At 56.6% G+C, this 18897-nt stretch overlaps 1 protein-coding gene across 1 annotated transcript in view; it reads right to left on the bottom strand.

Annotated features, from left to right (window-relative positions):
* LOC140422581 (protein fantom-like) overlaps nt 1-18897 on the bottom strand; it is a 362003-nt gene that overhangs the window by 341857 nt on the left and 1249 nt on the right. Inside the window, exons 2-6 of the mRNA XM_072507588.1 lie at nt 14590-14734; nt 13896-14152; nt 6249-6357; nt 4212-4337; nt 1118-1223 (exon numbers count right to left, since the gene is read on the bottom strand). Coding sequence (XP_072363689.1) covers nt 1118-1223; nt 4212-4337; nt 6249-6357; nt 13896-14152; nt 14590-14734 — 743 coding nt within the window. The remainder of the gene's footprint in view (nt 1-1117; nt 1224-4211; nt 4338-6248; nt 6358-13895; nt 14153-14589; nt 14735-18897) is intronic.

The following is an 18897-nucleotide window of genomic DNA, read 5'->3' as shown; positions in this document are numbered from 1 at the left end:
CCCAGCATCGACGGCTCCACGGGGTCCGAAGAAGACGCTGAGACACTGCGACCACGTCTGGCCTCGGTGACGCTGGACCAAGCACGGCCCCGGACGCTCCAGACGCCGACAACAACGGTGCTGATCAACGGACACGAGACACCATGCCTGATCGACTCCGGGAGCACAGAAAGCTTCATCCACCCCGACACGTTAAGACGCTGTTTTTTGACCATCCGTCCCAGTACGCAAAAGGTTTCCCTAGCTGCAGGATCCCACTCCGTACAGATCAAAGGGTTCTGCATAGTGACCCTAACGGTGCAAGGGAGGGAGTTTAAAAACTGGGGGAGAGGGGGTGTACTGGGGGAGAGGGGGTGTACTGGGGGAGAGGGGGTGTACTGGGGGAGAGGGGGTGGACTGGGGGAGAGGGGGTGGACTGGGGGAGAGGGGGTGTACTGGGGGAGAGGGGGTGGACTGGGGGAGAGAGGGTGTACTGGGGGAGAGAGGGTGTACTGGGGGAACACGGTTTTAGTGATATGTCTGTGACACGTACCTCTTCCAACTCGCTGTGGAAACTCTGAGAGAAAGAATGAGATAATGAGAAAGAGAGAGATAGATAGATAGAGGGAGGAATAGGGAGAGAGGCAAACAGAAGAGTGTGTGTGTCAGAGAGAGAGAGAGTGTGAGAGAGAGAGAGGGAGAGTGTGAGAGAGAGAGAGGGAGAGTGTGTGTGAGAGAGAGAGAGTGTGTGTGAGAGAGAGAGAGTGTGTGTGAGAGAGAGAGAGTGCGTGTGTGAGAGAGAGAGTGCGTGTGTGAGAGAGAGAGTGCGTGTGTGAGAGAGAGAGTGCGTGTGTGAGAGAGAGAGTGCGTGTGTGAGAGAGAGAGTGCGTGTGTGAGAGAGAGAGTGCGTGTGTGAGAGAGAGAGTGCGTGTGAGAGAGTGCCAGAGAGTGTGAGAGAGAGAGAGTGTGAGAGAGAGAGAGTGTGAGAGAGAGAGTGTGTGAGAGAGAGTGTGTGTGAGTGTTGTGAGTGTGTGTGGTGTGAGTGTTTTGCGGGTGTGTTGTGAGTGTGTGTTGAGTTGAGTGTCAGAAGGACTGTCGCTGGATCAGGACCCCTTCCACGTTGCGCTCATCAACTCACCTCCTGGATCTGCTGGTATTTCTCCTCCAGGACGCAGAGTGCTTGGCATTTATCACTCAGCTTTTTCTTCACCTTAATCATCTCAACATTCTCGTGGACAATTTCCCTGGGGCCAGACAGAGACAGATAACGGCATAAATAATCCAGAGACAATACTGGGAGCACCATGCGCAGTTCCAGTCTCCGTATCCCTCGGTTAGACCACACTGGGAGCACTGTGCACAGTTCCGGTCTCCGTATCCCTCGGTTAGACCCACACTGGGAGCACTGTGCACAGTTCCGGTCTCCGTGTCCCTCGGTTAGACCACACTGGGAGCACTGTGCACAGTTCCGGACTCCGTATCCCTCGGTTAGACCACACTGGGAGCACCGTGCACAGTTCCGGTCTCCGTATCCCTCGGTTAGACCACACTGGGAGCACTGTGCACAGTTCCGGTCTCCGTATCCCTCGGTTAGACCACAATGGGAGCACCGTGCGCAGTTCCAGTCTCCGTATCCCTCGGTTAGACCACACTGGGAGCACTGTGCACAGTTCCGGTCTCCGTATCCCTCGGTTAGACCACACTGGGAGCACTGTGCACAGTTCCGGTCTCCGTATCCCTCAGTTAGACCACACTGGGAGCACCGTGCACAGTTCCGGTCTCCGTTTCCCTCGGTTAGACCACAATGGGAGCACCATGCACAGTTCCGGTCTCCGTATCCCTCGGTTAGACCACACTGGGAGCACCGTGCACAGTTCCGGTCTCCGTATCCCTCAGTTAGACCACACTGGGAGCACCGTGCACAGTTCCGGTCTCCGTTTCCCTCGGTTAGATCACACTGGGAGCACCGTGCACAGTTCCGGTCTCCGTATCCCTCGGTTAGACCCACACTGGGAGCACTGTGCACAGTTCCGGTCTCCGTATCCCTCGGTTAGACCCACACTGGGAGCACTGTGTACAGTTCCAGTCTCTATATCCCTCGGTGAGACCACACTGGGAGCACTGTGCGCAGTTCCAGTCTCCGTATCCCTCGGTTAGACCACACTGGGAGCACTGTGCACAGTTCCGGTCTCCGTAACCCTCGGTTAGACCCACACTGGGAGCACTGTGTACAGTTCCAGTCTCTATATCCCTCGGTTAGACCACACTGGGAGCACTGTGCACAGTTCCGGTCTCCGTATCGCTCGGTTAGACCACACTGGGAGCACTGTGCACAGTTCCGGTCTCCAATCCCTCGGTTAGACCACACTGGGAGCACCATGCACAGTTCCGGTCTCCGTGTCCCTCGGTTAGACCACACTGGGAGCACTGTGCACAGTTCCAGTCTCCGTATCCCTCGGTTAGACCGCACTGGGAGCACCATGCACAGTTCCGGTCTCCGTATCCCTCGGTTAGACCACACTGGGAGCACTGTGCAAAGTTCCGGTCTCCGTATCCCTCGGTTAGACCACACTGGGAGCACTGTGCACAGTTCCGGTCCCCGTGTCCCTCGGTTAGACCACACTGGGAGCACCGTGCACAGTTCCGGTCTCCGTATCCCTCGGTTAGACCCACACTGGGAGCACTGTGTACAGTTCCAGTCTCTATATCCCTCGGTGAGACCACACTGGGAGCACTGTGCGCAGTTCCAGTCTCCGTATCCCTCGGTTAGACCACACTGGGAGCACTGTGCACAGTACCGGTCTCCGTAACCCTCGGTTATACCCACACTGGGAGCACTGTGTACAGTTCCAGTCTCTATATCCCTCGGTTAGACCACACTGGGAGCACTGTGCTCAGTTCCGGTCTCCGTATCCCTCGGTTAGACCACACTGGGAGCACTGTGCACAGTTCCAGTCTCCGTATCCCTCGGTTAGACCACACTGGGAGCACTGTGCACAGTTCCGGTCTCCGTATCCCTCGGTTAGACCACACTGGGAGCACCGTGCACAGTTCCGGTCTCCGTATCCCTCGGTTAGACCCACACTGGGAGCACTGTGCACAGTCCCGGTCTCCGTATCCCTCGGTTAGACCCACACTGTGAGCACCGTGCACAGTTCCGGTCTCTATATCCCTCGGTTAGACCACACTGGGAGCACTGTGCACAGTCCCGGTCTCCGTATCCCTCGGTTAGACCCACACTGGGAGCACTGTGCACAGTCCCGGTCTCCGTATCCCTCGGTTAGACCCACACTGAGAGCACTGTGCACTGTTCCGGTCTCCATATCCCTCGGTTAGACCACACTGGGAGCATTGTGCACAGTCCCGGTCTCCGTATCCCTCGGTTAGACCACACTGGGAGCACTGTGCACAGTTCCAGTCTCCGTACCCCTCGGTTAGTCCACACTGGGAGCACTGTGCACAGTCCCGGTCTCCGTATCCCTCGGTTAGACCCACACTGGGAGCACCGTGCACAGTTCCGGTCTCCGTATCCCTCAGTTAGACCCACACTGGGAGCAATGTGCACAGTTCCGGTCTCCGTATCCCTCGGTTAGACCACACTGGGAGCACTGTGCACAGTTCCGGTCTCCGTATCCCTCGGTTAGACCACACTGGGAGCACTGTGCACAGTTCCGGTCTCCGTATCCCTCGGTTAGACCCACACAGGGAGCACCGTGCACAGTTCCAGTCTCTGTATCCCTCGGTGAGACCACACTGGGAGCACCGTGCACAGTTCCGGTCTCCGTATCCCTCGGTGAGACCACACTGGGAGCACCGTGCACAGTTCCGGTCTCCGTATGCCTCGGTTAGACCCACACTGGGAGCACAGTGCACAGTTCCGGTCTCCGTATCCCTCGGTGAGACCACACTGGGAGCACCGTGCACAGTTCCGGTCTCCGTATCCCTCGGTTGGTCCACACTGGGAGCACCGAGCACAGTTCCGGTCTCCGTATCCCTCGGTTAGACCACACTGGGAGCACTGTGCACAGTTCTGGTCTCCCTATCCCTCGGTTAGACCACACTGGGAGCACCGTGCACAGTTCCAGTCTCCGTATCCCTCGGTTAGACCCACACTGGGAGCACCGAGCACAGTTCCGGTCTCCGTATCCCTCGGTTAGACCCACACTGGGAGCACTGTGCACATTTCCAATCTCATTATATGTGCGTGCGTGCGTCACTATCGGGGTTATTACCTCTGCTCCTCTGTCTGGAGTCGTCTCAGTTCCAGTAAGGTTTCCTGATGCTGTTGGGATTTATCCCGGAGTTCCTGACGGAGGTTCCTCAGGATGGGCTCCAGCTCCCTGCTGATAACAGATTCCCTGCCAAGGGGAGTCGGGAGGTCAGTGCATTCGGCAGAGATAAGAGCTGGATATTCATCACTCCCCCCTCCGGAGTGACTGTCCCTCCCCTCGGAGTGACCACTCACATTCCCCTCAGAGTGACCACTCACTCCCCCCTCAGAGTGACCACTCACTCCCCCCTCAGAGTGACCACTCACTCCCCCCTCAGAGTGACCACTCACTCCCCCCTCAGAGTGACCACTCACTCCCCCCTCAGAGTGACCACTCACTCCCCCCTCAGAGTGACCACTCACTCCCCCCCTCAGGGTGACCACTCACTCCCCCCCTCGGAGTGACCACTCACTCCCCCCTCGGAGTGACCACTCACTCCCCCCTCAGAGGACCACTCACTCCCCCCTCAGAGTGACCACTCACTCCCCCCTCGGAGTGACCACTCACTCCCCCCTCAGAGTGACCACTCACTCCCCCTCAGAGTGACCACTCACTCCCCCCTCAGAGTGACCACTCACTCCCCCCTCAGAGTGACCACTCACTCCCCCCTCAGAGTGACCACTCACTCCCCCCTCAGAGTGACCACTCACTCCCTCCTCAGAGAGACCACTCACTCCCCCCTCAGAGAGAACACAGACTCCCCCCTCAGAGTGACCACTCACTCCCCCCTCGGAGTGACCACTCACTCCCCCCTCGGAGTGACCACTCACTCCCCCCTCGGAGTGACCACTCACTCCCCCCTCGGAGTGACCACTCACTCCCCCCTCGGGGTGACCACTCACTCCCCCCCTCGGGGTGACCACTCACTCCCCCCCTCGGAGTGACCACTCACTCCCCCCCTCGGAGTGACCACTCACTCCCCCCTCGGGGTGACCACTCACTCCCCCCCTCGGGGTGACCACTCACTCCCCCCCTCGGAGTGACCACTCACTCCCCCCCTCCGAGTGACCACTTACTCCCGCCCTCGGAGTGACCACTCACTCCCCCCTCGGAGTGACCACTCACTCCCCCCTCAGAGAGACCACTCACTCCCCCCTCAGAGAGACCACTCACTCCCCCCTCAGAGTGACCACTCACTCCCCCCCTCGGGGTGACCACTCATTCCCCCCTCGGAGTGACCACTCACTCCCCCCCTCGGAGTGACCACTCACTCCCCCCCTCGGAGTGACCACTCACTCCCCCCTCGGAGTGACCACTCACTCCCCCCTCGGAGTGACCACTCACTCCCCCCTCGGAGTGACCACTCACTCCCCCCTCGGAGTGACCACTCACTCCCCCCTCAGAGTGACCACTCACTCCCCCCTCAGAGTGACCACTCACTCCCCCCTCAGAGTGACCACTCACTCCCCCCTCAGAGTGACCACTCACTCCCCCTCAGAGTGACCACTCACTCCCCCTCAGAGTGACCACTCACTCCCCCTCAGAGTGACCACTCACTCCCCCTCAGAGTGACCACTCACTCCCCCCTCAGAGTGACCACTCACCCCCCTCAGAGTGACCACTCACTCCCCCCCTCAGAAAGACCACTCACCCCCCCCCTTGGACTGACCACTCACTCCTCCCTCGGAGTGACCACTCACTCCCCCCTCGGAGTGACCACTCACTCCCCCCTCGGAGTGACCACTCACTCCCCCCTCGGAGTGACCACTCACTCCCCCCTCGGAGTGACCACTCACTCCCCCCTCGGAGTGACCACTCACTCCCCCCTCGGAGTGACCACTCACTCCCCCCTCGGAGTGACCACTCACTCCCCCCTCGGAGTGACCACTCACTCCCCCCTCGGAGTGACCACTCACTCCCCCCTCGGAGTGACCACTCACTCCCCCCTCGGAGTGACCACTCACTCCCCCCTCGGAGTGACCACTCACTCCCCCCTCGGAGTGACCACTCACTCCCCCCTCGGAGTGACCACTCCCTCTGTGCTATCCCAATACTCACAGACGTCTAATTTCCCTCCAAGCCTCGTACAGACGGTGGTCGTCCGAGCGTACGGGAGCCGTCTGCAAACCTCGCAGCGCTCGCTGCTCCTCGTGGTGAAACCTTAACCCTGCAGCACAGCGGAGACAGGGACAGCACGGGGTTAGATACTGAGTAAAGCTCCCTCTACACTGTCCCCATCAAACACTCCCAGGACAGGTACAGCACGGGGTTAGATACAGAGTAAAGCTCCCTCTACACTGTCCCCATCAAACACTCCCAGGACAGATACAGCACGGGGTTAGATACAGAGTAAAGCTCCCTCGACACTGTCCCCATGAAACACTCCCAGCACAGGTACAGCACGGAGTTAGATACAGAGTAAAGCTCCCTCTACACTGTCCCATCAAACACTCCCAGGACAGGTACAGCACGGGGTTAGATACAGAGTAAAGCTCCCTCTACACTGTCCCCATCAAACACTCCCAGGACAGGTACAGCACGGGGTTAGATACAGAGTAAAGCTCCCTCTACACTGTCCCCATCAAACACTCCCAGGACTGGTACAGCACGGGGTTAGATACAGAGTAAAGCTCCCTCTACACTGTCCCCATCAAACACTCCCAGGACTGGTACAGCACGGGGTTAGATACAGAATAAAGCTCCCTCTACACTGTCCCCATCAAACACTCCCAGGACAGGTACAGCACGGGGTTAGATACAGAGTAAAGCTCCCTCTACACTGTCCCCATCAAACACTCCCAGGACAGATACAGCACGGGGTTAGATACAGAGTAAAGCTCCCTCGACACTGTCCCCATGAAACACTCCCAGCACAGGTACAGCACGGAGTTAGATACAGAGTAAAGCTCCCTCTACACTGTCCCATCAAACACTCCCAGGACAGGTACAGCACGGGGTTAGATACAGAGTAAAGCTCCCTCTACACTGTCCCCATCAAACACTCCCAGGACAGGTACAGCACGGGGTTAGATACAGAGTAAAGCTCCCTCTACACTGTCCCCATCAAACACTCCCAGGACTGGTACAGCACGGGGTTAGATACAGAGTAAAGCTCCCTCTACACTGTCCCCATCAAACACTCCCAGGACTGGTACAGCACGGGGTTAGATACAGAATAAAGCTCCCTCTACACTGTCCCCATCAAACACTCCCAGGATAGGCACAGCACGGGGTTAGATACAGAGTAAAGCTCCCTCTACACTGTTCCCATCAAACACTCCCAGGACAGGTACAGCACGGGGTTAGATACAGAGTAAAGCTCCCTCTACACTGTCCCCATCAAACACTCCCAGGGCAGGTACAGCACGGGGATAGATACAGAGTAAAGCTCCATCTACACTGTCCCCATCAAACACTCCCAGGACAGGTACATCACCGGGTTAGATACAGAGTAATGCTCCCTCTACACTGTCCCCATCAAACACTCCCAGGACAGGTACAGCACGGGGTTAGATACAGAATAAAGATCCCTCTACACTGTCCCCATCAAACACTCCTAGGACAGGTACATCACGGGGTTAGATACAGAGTAAAGCTCCCTCTACACTGTCCCCATCAAACACTCCCAGGCCAGGTACAGCACGGGGTTAGATACAGAGTAAAGCTCCCTCTACACTGTCCCCATCAAACACTCCCGGGACAGGTACAGCACGGGGTTAGATACAGAGTAAAGCTCCCTCTACACTGTCCTCATCAAACACTCCCAGGACAGGCACAGCACGGGGTGAGATACAGAGTAAAGCTCTCTCTACACTGTCCCCATCAAACACTCCCAGGACAGGTACGGCACGGGGTTAGAGACAGAGTAAAGCTGCCCCTACACTGTCCCCATCAAACACTCCCAGGACAGGTACAGCACGGGGTTAGATACAGAGTAAAGCTCCCTCTACACTGTCCCCATCAAACACTCCCAGGACAGGTACAGCACGGGGTTAGATACAGAGGAAAGCTCCCTCTACACTGTCCCCATCAAACACTCCCAGGACAGGTAAAGCACGGGGTTAGATACAGAGTAAAGCTCCCTCTCCACTGTCCCCATCAAACACTCCCAGGACAGGTGCAGCATGGGGTTAGATACAGAGTAAAGCTCCCCCTACACTGTCCCCATTAAACACTCCCAGGACAGGTACATCACCGGGTTAGATACAGAGTAAAGCTCCCTCTACACTGTCCCCATCAAACACTCCCAGGACAGGTACAGCACGGGGTTAGATACAGAGTAAAGCTCCCTCTACACTGTCCCCATCAAACACTCCCAGGCCAGGTACAGCACGGGGTTAGATACAGAGTAAAGCTCCCTCTACACTGTCCCCATCAAACACTCCCGGGACAGGTACAGCACGGGGTTAGATACAGAGTAAAGCTCCCTCTACACTGTCCTCATCAAACACACCCAGGACAGGCACAGCACGGGGTGAGATACAGAGTAAAGCTCTCTCTACACTGTCCCCATCAAACACTCCCAGGACAGGTACGGCACGGGGTTAGAGACAGAGTAAAGCTGCCCCTACACTGTCCCCATCAAACACTCCCAGGACAGGTACAGCACGGGGTTAGATACAGAGTAAAGCTCCCTCTACACTGTCCTCATCAAACACTCCCAGGACAGGTACAGCACGGGGTTAGATACAGAGTAAAGCTCCCTCTACACTGTCCCCATCAAACACTCCCAGGACAGGCACAGCACGGGGTTAGATACAGAGTAAAGCTCCCTCTACACTGTCCCCATCAAACACTCCCAGGACAGGTACAGCACGGGGTTAGATACAGAGTAAAGCTCCCTTTACACTGTCCTCATCAAACACTCCCAGGACAGGTACAGCACGGGGTTAGATACAGAGTAAAGCTCCCTCTACACTGTCCCCATCAAACACTCCCAGGACAGGTACAGCACGGGGTTAGATACAGAGTAAAGCTCCCTCTACACTGTCCCCATCAAACACTCCCAGGACAGGTACAGCACGGGGTTAGATACAGAGGAAAGCTCCCTCTACACTGTCCCCATCAAACACTCCCAGGACAGGTAAAGCACGGGGTTAGATACAGAGTAAAGCTCCCTCTCCACTGTCCCCATCAAACACTCCCAGGACAGGTGCAGCATGGGGTTAGATACAGAGTAAAGCTCCCCCTACACTGTCCCCATTAAACACTCCCAGGACAGGTACATCACCGGGTTAGATACAGAGTAAAGCTCCCTCTACACTGTCCCCATCAAACACTCCCAGGACAGGTACAGCACGGGGATAGATACAGAGTAAAGCTCCCTCTACACTGTCCCCATCAAACACTCCCAGGACAGGTACAGGACGGGGTTAGATACAGAGTAAAGCTCCCTCTACACTGTCCCCATCAAACACTCCCAGGACAGGTACAGCACGGGGTTAGATACAGAGTAAAGCTCCATCTACACTGTCCCCATCAAACACTCCCAGGACAGGTACAGCATGGGGTTAGATACAGAGTAAAGCTGCCTCTACACTGTCCCCATCAAACACTCCCAGGACAGGTACAGCACGGTGTTAGATACAGAGTAAAGCTCCCCCTACACTGTCCCAATCAAATACTCCCAGGACAGGTACAGCACGGGGTTAGATACAGAGTAAAGCTCCCTCTACACTGTCCCCATCAAACGCTCCCAGGACAGGTACAGCACAGGGTTAAATACAGAGTAAAGCTCCCTCTACACTGACCCCATCAAACACTCCCAGGACAGGTACAGCACGGGGTTAGATACAGAGTAAAGCTCCCTCTACACTGTCCCCATCAAACACTCCCAGGACAGGTACAGCACGGGGTTAGATACAGAGTGAAGCTCCCTCTACACTGTCCCCATCAAACACTCCCAGGACAGGTATAGCCCGGGGTTAGATACAGAGTAAAGCTCCCTCTACACTGTCCCCATCAAACACTCCCAGGACAGGTACAGCACTGTGTTAGATACAGAGTAAAGCTCCCTCTACACTGTCCCATCAAACACTCCCAGGACAGGTACAGCACGGGGATAGATACAGAGTAAAGCTCCCTCTACACTGTCCCCATCAAACACTCCCAGGACAGGTACAGGACGGGGTTAGATACAGAGTAAAGCTCCCTCTACACTGTCCCCATCAAACACTCCCAGGACAGGTACAGCACGGGGTTAGATACAGAGTAAAGCTCCATCTACACTGTCCCCATCAAACACTCCCAGGACAGGTACGGCACGGGGTTAGATACAGAGTAAAGCTCCCTCTGCACTGTCCCCATCAAACACTCCCAGGACAGGTACAGCACTGTTAGATACAGAGTAAAGTTCCCTCTACACTGTCCCCATCAAACACTCCCAGGACAGGTACAGCACGGGGTTAGATACAGAGTAAAGCTCCCTCTACACTGTCCCCATCAAACACTCCCAGGACAGGTACAGCACGGGGTTAGATACAGAGTAAAGCTCCCTCTACACTGTCCCCATCAAACACTCCCAGGAAAGGTACAGCACTGTGTTAGATACAGAGTAAAGCTCCCTCTACACTGTCCCCATCAAACACTCCCAGGACAGGTACAGCACAGGGTTAGATACAGAGTAAAGCTCCCGCTACACTGTCCCCATCAAACACTCCCAGGACAGGTACAGCACAGGGTTAGATACAGAGTAAAGCTCCCTCTACACTGTCCCCATCAAACACTCCCAGGACAGGTCCAGCCCGGGGTTAGATACAGAGTAAAGCTCCCTCTACACTGTCCCCATCAAACACTCCCAGGACAGGTACAGCACAGGGTTAGATACAGAGTAAAGCCCCTCTACACTGTCCCCATCAAACACTCCCAGGACAGGTACAGCACGGGGTTAGATACAGACTAAAGCTCCCTCTACACTGTACCGATCAAACACTCCCAGGACAGGTACAGCACGGGGTTCGATACAGAGTAAAGCCCCGTCCACACTGTCCCCATCAAACACTCCCAGGACAGGTACAGCACGGGGTTCGATACAGAGTAAAGCTCCCTCTACACTGTCCCCATCAAACACTCCCAGGACAGGTACAGCACGGGGTTCGATACAGAGTAAAGCCCCGTCCACATTGTCCCCATCAAACACTCCCAGGACAGGTACAGCACGGGGTTAGATACAGAGTAAAGCTCCGTCCACACTGTCCCCATCAAACACTCCCAGGACAGGTCCAGCCCCGGGTTAGATACAGAGTAAAGCTCCCTCTACACTGTCCCCATCAAACACTGCCAGGACAGATACAGCACGGGGTTAGATACAGAGTAAAGCTCCCTCTACACTGTCCCCATCAAACACTCCCAGGACAGGTACAGCACGGGGTTAGATACAGAGTAAAGCTCACTCTACACTGTCCCCATCAAACACTCCCAGGACAGGTACAGCACGGGGTTAGATACACAGTAAAGCTCCCTCTACACTGTCCCCATCAAACACTCCCAGGACAGGTACAGCACGGGGTTCGATACAGAGTAAAGCTCCATCCACACTGTCCCCATCAAACACTCCCAGGACAGGTACAGCACGGGGTTAGATACAGAGTAAAGCTCCCTCTGCACTGTCCCCATCAAACACTCCCAGGACAGGTACAGCACGGGGTTAGATACAGAGTAACGCTCCCTCTACACTGTCCTCATCAAACACTCCCAGGACAGGTACAGCACGGGGTTAGATACAGAGTGAAGCTCCCTCTACACTTTCCCCATCAAACACTCCCAGCACAGGTACAGCACGGGGTTAGATACAGAGTAAAGCTCCCTCTGCACTGTCCCCATCAAACACTCCCAGGACAGGTACAGCACGGGGTTAGATACAGAGTAAAGCTCCCTCTACACTTTCCCCATCAAACACTCCCAGGGCAGGTACAGCACGGGGTTAGATACAGAATAAAGCTCCCTCTACACTGTCCCCATCAAACACTCCCAGGACAGGTACAGCACGAGGTTAGATACAGAGTAAAGCTCCCTCTACACTATCCCCATCAAACACTTCCAGGACAGGGACAGCACGGGGTTCGATACAGAGTAAAGCTCCCCCTACACTGTCTCAATCAAACACTCCCAGGCCAGGTACAGCACGGGGTTAGATACAGAGTAAAGCTCCCTCTACACTGTCCCCATCAAACACTCCCAGGACAGGTACAGCACGGGGTTAGATACAGAGTAAAGCTCCCTCTACACTGTCCCCATCAAACACACGCAGGACAGGTACAGCACGGGGTTAGATACAGAGTAAAGCTCCCTCTACACTTTCCCGATCAAACACTCCCAGGACAGGTACAGCACGAGGTTAGATACAGAGTAAATCTCCCTCTACACTGTCCCCATCAAACACTCCCAGGACAGGTACAGCACGGGGTTAGATACAGAGTAAAGCTCCCCCTACACTGTCCCCATCAAACACTCCCAGGACAGGTACAGCCCGGGGTTAGGTACAGAGTAAATCTCCCTCTACACTGTCCCCATCAAACACTCCCAGGACAGGTACAGCCCGGGGTTAGGTACAGAGTGAAGCTCCCTCTACACTGTCCCCATCAAACACTCCCAGGACAGGTACAGCACGGGGTTAGATACAGAGTAAAGCTCCCTCTACACTGTCCCCATCAAACACTCCCAGGACAGGCACAGCACGGGGTTAGATACAGAGTAAAGCTCCCTCTACACTGTCCGCATCAAACACTCCCAGGACAGGTACAGCACGGGGTTAGATACAGAGTAAAGCTCCCTCTACACTGTCCCCATCAAACACTCCCAGGACAGGCACAGCCCGGGGTTAGATACAGAGTAAAGCTCCCTCTGCACTGTCCCCATCAAACACTCCCCGGACAGGTACAGCACGGGGTTAGATACAGAGTAAAGCTCCATCTACACTGTCCCCATCAAACACTCCCAGGACAGGTACAGCACGGGGTTAGATACAGAGTAAAGCTCCATCTCCACTGTCCCCATCAAACACTCCCAGGACAGGTGCAGCACGGGGTTAGATACAGAGTAAAGCTCCCTCTACACTGTCCCCATCAAACACTCCCAGGACAGGTGCAGCACGGGGTTAGATACAGAGTAAAGCTCCCTCTACACTGTCCGCATCAAACACTCCCAGGACAGGTACTGCACAGGGTTAGATACAGAGTAAAGCTCCCTCTACACTGTCCCCATCAAACACTCCCAGGACAGGTACAGCACGGGGTTAGATACAGAGTAAAGCTCCCTCTACACTGTCCCCATCAAACACTCCCAGGACAGGTATAGCCCGGGGGTAGGTACAGAGTAAAGCTCCCTCTACACTGTCCCCATCAAACACTCCCAGGACAGGTACAGCACGGGGTCAGATACAGAGTAAAGCTCCCTCTACACTGTCCCCATCAAACACTCCCAGGACAGGTATAGCCCGGGGGTAGGTACAGAGTAAAGCTCCCTCTACACTGTCCCCATCAAACACTCCCAGGACAGGTACAGCACGGGGTCAGATACAGAGTAAAGCTTCCTCTACACTGTCCCCATCAAACACTCCCAGGACAGGTACAGCACGGGGTTAGATACAGAGTAAAGCTTCCTCTACACTGTCCCCATCAAACACTCCCAGCACAGGTGCAGCCCGGGGTTAGGTACAGAGTGGGATTGAGTGTGGGTATTCCCGGGATTGGGGCCGGTTGTGTTCACCTCTCCGGAGCCTCTCCACGTAGCCTCTGGTGTGTCCGGACTGGTCCTGTCGACACTCATTCCTCCCTCCTCTCTGTGCGTCCAGCGTCTTCGCGCTCCACGCCTGATGCGTCCGCACCCTGGCCCTCGCCCTGTGCCCTCCTTGCGTGGCATGTTCCTCCCTGTCCCTGGACCGGCCGGACTGCCCCCACGGACGTTCGTCATCGCTCTCCGCCTTCGTCTGCCCGCTGCCCGCTCGCAGGAGTTTGCTGGCCAACCTGTGGGTGAGGGAGGAGAAGAATCACGGAGTGAGTTTCGGTGTGCCGGAGGAGATTTATCGGCCCATCAGCTAGCTGCCCGTCCAGCGTCACTCTCTACCCCATCGCAACATCTTAACCCCGACCCTGCCAACATCTACCTCCGGTAAACCCGTCACGATCTTGTCCACCTCGATCAGATCTCCCCCCCCCCCCCCCCTCCCTCAATCGCCTTCGCCCAAACCGGGCACGATCTCCGACATCAGCCCTCCCTCTGAAATCCCCCCCTCACTTGCTCCAGAATCCTCCGATCCTTCCTCTGCAATGTTAAGTGGATGCGATACTCAAGTTGGGACCAATACAGAGACTCGAAGATTCGGAGTGAGCTCATGCACCCAAAGACCGAGAGGCTGGAGGCACATCACATACTCCTCCGTGGGGCGGGATTTCGGACGTACTTTTTGACTTGGCTGTCCTGTCGATGGAGGTGTTCCTTCAGCAGGCTGTTCTCCTCGAAGAGCTGGAGGAAGCGATCTTCGATTTCCCGCCGTCTCAGCCGGCCCGTGTTCAGTCGAGGTCGCTCGTCTCGCGAGGCCGTGGGGTCTGAGGGGACGGAGAAAGTCGAGGATTTCAGTGATGGGTCTCCCAAGCCCCGAGCTGAACAGCCAATCGGTGCTCTGACGCACCAAACCCCACCACCCTCACTCACCAAACTCCACCACCCTCTCTCTCCAAACTCCACCACCCTCTCACTCACCAAACTCCACCACCCTCACTCACCAAACTCCACCACCATCTCTCTCAAACTCCACCACCCTCTCTCACCAAACCCACCACCCTCACTCACCAAACTCCACCACCATCTCTCTCCAAACTCCACCACCCTCTCTCACCAAACCCACCACCCTCTCTCACCAAACTCCACCACCCTCACTCACCAAACTCCACCACCATCTCTCTCCAAACTCCACCACCCTCTCCACCAAACCCCCCACCCACCACCCTCTCTCACCAAACCCCACCACCCCACCACCAAACTCCACCACCACTCTCACAAACCCACCACCCCCACTCACCAACCTCCCACCACCCTCTCTCACCAACCCCCACCACCCTCACTCACCAAACCCCACCACACCTCTCACCAAACTCCACCACCCTCACTCACCAAACTCCACCACCCCTCACCCAAACTCCACCACCCTCTCTCACCAACCCCACCACCCCCACCACCAACCCCACCACCCTCACTCACCAAACTCCACCACCCTCTCTCACCAACCCCACCACCCTCACCACCAAACTCCACCACCCCCCCCACTCACCAAACACCCCCACCCCCTCCTCCAAACTCCACCACCCCTCTCACCAAACTCCACCACCCTCTCTCTCCAAACTCCACCACCCCCTCCACCAAACTCCACCACCCTCCTCACCAAACCCCACCACCCTCTCCCACCAAACTCCACCACCCCCCCACCAACACCCCCACCACCCCCTCCTTACCAAACGCCACCACCCTCTCTACCAAACACCCACCACCCCCTCTCACCAAACTCCACCACCCCCCTCCAAACTCCCACCACCCCCCTCACACAAACCCCACCACCCCCTCCACACACCCACCACCCTCACCACCAAACTCCACCACCCCCCACTCACCAAACACCACCACCCTCACTCACCAAACTCCACCACCCTCTCACTCACCAACACCACCACCACACTCTCAACACCACCACCACCTCTCTCAAACACCACCACCCCCTCTCACAAACCCACCACCCTCACTCACCAAACTCCACCACCCACTCACTCACCCAAACTCCACCACCCACACTCTCCCACCTCCACCACCCCCCTCTCACCAAACTCCACCACCCTCACCACCAAACTCCCACCACCCTCTCCACACCAAACTCCACCACCCCCTCTCACCAACCTCCACCACCCTCACTCTCCAAACTCCACCACCCTCTCACACCAAACTCCACCACCCCTCCCACCAAACTCCACCACCCTCACCCACCAAACGCCACCACCCTCTCTCACCAAACTCCACCACCCCTCACTCACCAAACTCCACCACCCCCCTCTCTCCAAACTCCACCACCCTCTCTCTCCAAACACCACCACCCACTCTCTCCAAACACCACCCACCCCTCTCCTCCAAACACCACCACCCTCCTCTCCAAACTCCACCACCCTCCTCATCAAACTCCACCACCCTCTCTCACCAAACTCCACCACCCCTCTCACCAAACTCCACCACCCTCTCTCACCAAACACCACCACCCCCCCACCACACTCCACCACCCTCTCTCACCAAACCCACACCCACTCCACCAAACTCCATCACCCCTCTCCCACCAACCCCACCACCCTCTCACACCAAACCCCCACCACCCTCTCCACCAAACTCCCCCACCCCACCCACCCAACTCCACCACCCTCACTCACCAAACTCCACCACCCCACTCACCAAACTCCACCACCCCCCAAACCAACCCACCACCCTCTCACACCAAACTCCACCACCCCCTCTCACCAAACTCCACCACCCCTCACACCAAACTCCACTACCCCCTCACACCAAACCCACCACCCTCTCACACCAACACCACCACCCTCACTCCACCAAACTCCACCACCCCCTCTCCACCAAACTCCACCACCCTCTCTCTCCAAACTCCACCACCCTCTCTCACCAAACTCCACCACCCTCACTCACCAAACTCCACCACCCTCACTCACCACCTCCACCACCCCCACTCACCAAACTCCACCACCCTCTCTCTCCAAACTCCACCACCCTCTCTTACCAAACTCCACCACCCTCACTCACCAAACTCCACCACCCTCACTCACCAAACTCCATCACCCTCTCTCACCAAACTCCACCACCCTCTCTCACCAAACTCCACCACCCTCTCTCTCCAAACTCCACCACCCTCTCTCACCAAACTCCACCACCCTCTCTCACCAAACTCCACCACCCTCTCACACCAAACTCCACCACCCTCTCTCTCACCAAACTCCACCACCCTCTCTCACCAAACTCCACCACCCTCTCTCACCAAACTCCACCACCCTCTCTCACCAAACTCCACCACCCTCTCTCACCAAACTCCACCACCCTCTCTCACCAAACTCCACCACCCTCACTCACCAAACTCCACCACACTCACTCACCAAACTCCATCACCCTCTCTCACCAAACTCCACCACCCTCTCTCACCAAACTCCATCACCCTCTCTCACCAAACTCCATCACCCTCTCTCACCAAACTCCACCACCCTCACTCACCAAACTCCACCACCCTCTCTCACCAAACTCCACCACCCTCTCTCACCAACCTCCACCACCCTCACTCACCAACCTCCACCACCCTCACTCACCAAACTCCACCACCCTCTCTCTCCAAACTCCACCACCCTCTCTCTCCAAACTCCACCACCCTCACTCACCAAACTCCACCACCCTCTCTCTCCAAACTCCACCACCCTCTCTCTCCAAACTCCACTACACTCTCTCTCCAAACTCCACCACCCTCTCTCACCAAACTCCACCACACTCTGTCACCAAACTCCACCACACTCTCTCACCAAACTCCACCACACTCTCTCACCAAACTCCACCACCCTCTCTCTCCAAACTCCACCACCCTCTCTCTCCAAACTCCACCACCCTCACTCACCAAACTCCACCACCCTCTCTCACCAACCTCCACCACCCTCACTCACCAAACTCCACCACCCTCACTCACCAAACTCCACCACCCTCTCTCTCCAAACTCCACCACCCTCTCTCTCCAAACTCCACCACCCTCTCTCTCCAAACTCCACCACCCTCACTCACCAAACTCCACCACCCTCTCTCACCAACCTCCACCACCCTCACTCACCAACCTCCACCACCCTCACTCACCAAACACCACCACCCTCACTCACCAAACTCCATCACCCTCTCACACCAAACTCCATCACCCTCACTCACCAAACTCCACCTCCCTCTCTCTCACCAAACTCCACCTCCCTCTCTCTCACCAAACTCCACCACCATCTCTCACCAAACTCCACCACCCTCTCTCTCACCAAACTCCACCACCCTCTCTCACCAAACTCCACCACCCTCTCTCTCACCACTGAGGTAGTGCCGCACTGTCAGAGGGTCAGTACTGAGGGAGTGTCGCACTGTCAGAGGGTCAGTACTGAGGTAGTGCCGCACTGTCAGAGGGTCAGTACTGAGGGAGTGCCGCACTGTCGGAGGGTCAGTACTGAGGGAGTGCCGCACTGTCGGAGGGACAGTGCTGAGGGAGTGACGCACTGTCGGTGGGTCAGTGCTGAGGGAGCGCCGCACTGTCAGAGGGTCAGTACTGAGGGAGTGCTGCACTGTCGGAGGGTCAGCACTCAGGGAGTGCTGCTCTGTCGGAGGGTCAGTACTGAGGGAGTGCTGCACTGTCGGAGGGACAGTGCTGAGGGAGCGCCGCACTGTCAGAGGGTCAGTACTGAGGGAGTGCCGCACTGTGAGAGGGTCAGTACTGAGGGAGTGCCGCACTGTCGGAGGGTCAGTACTCAGGGAGTGCTGCACTGTCGGAGGGTCAGTACTGAGGGAGTGCCGCACTGTCGGGGGGTCAGTACTGAGGGAGTGCCGCACTGTCGGAGGGACAGTGCTGAGGGAGTGACGCACTGTCGGAGGGTCAGTACTGAGGGAGTGCTGCACTGTCAGAGGGTCAGAACTGAGGGAGTGCCGCACTGTCAGAGGG

This window comes from Scyliorhinus torazame, chromosome 5 (assembly GCF_047496885.1).
Source record: "Scyliorhinus torazame isolate Kashiwa2021f chromosome 5, sScyTor2.1, whole genome shotgun sequence".
In the NCBI taxonomy this organism is placed as follows: Eukaryota; Metazoa; Chordata; class Chondrichthyes; order Carcharhiniformes; family Scyliorhinidae; genus Scyliorhinus; species Scyliorhinus torazame.
The sequence above is the reverse complement of the archived record's forward strand: the minus strand, read 5'-3'. Positions and strand labels throughout refer to the sequence as shown.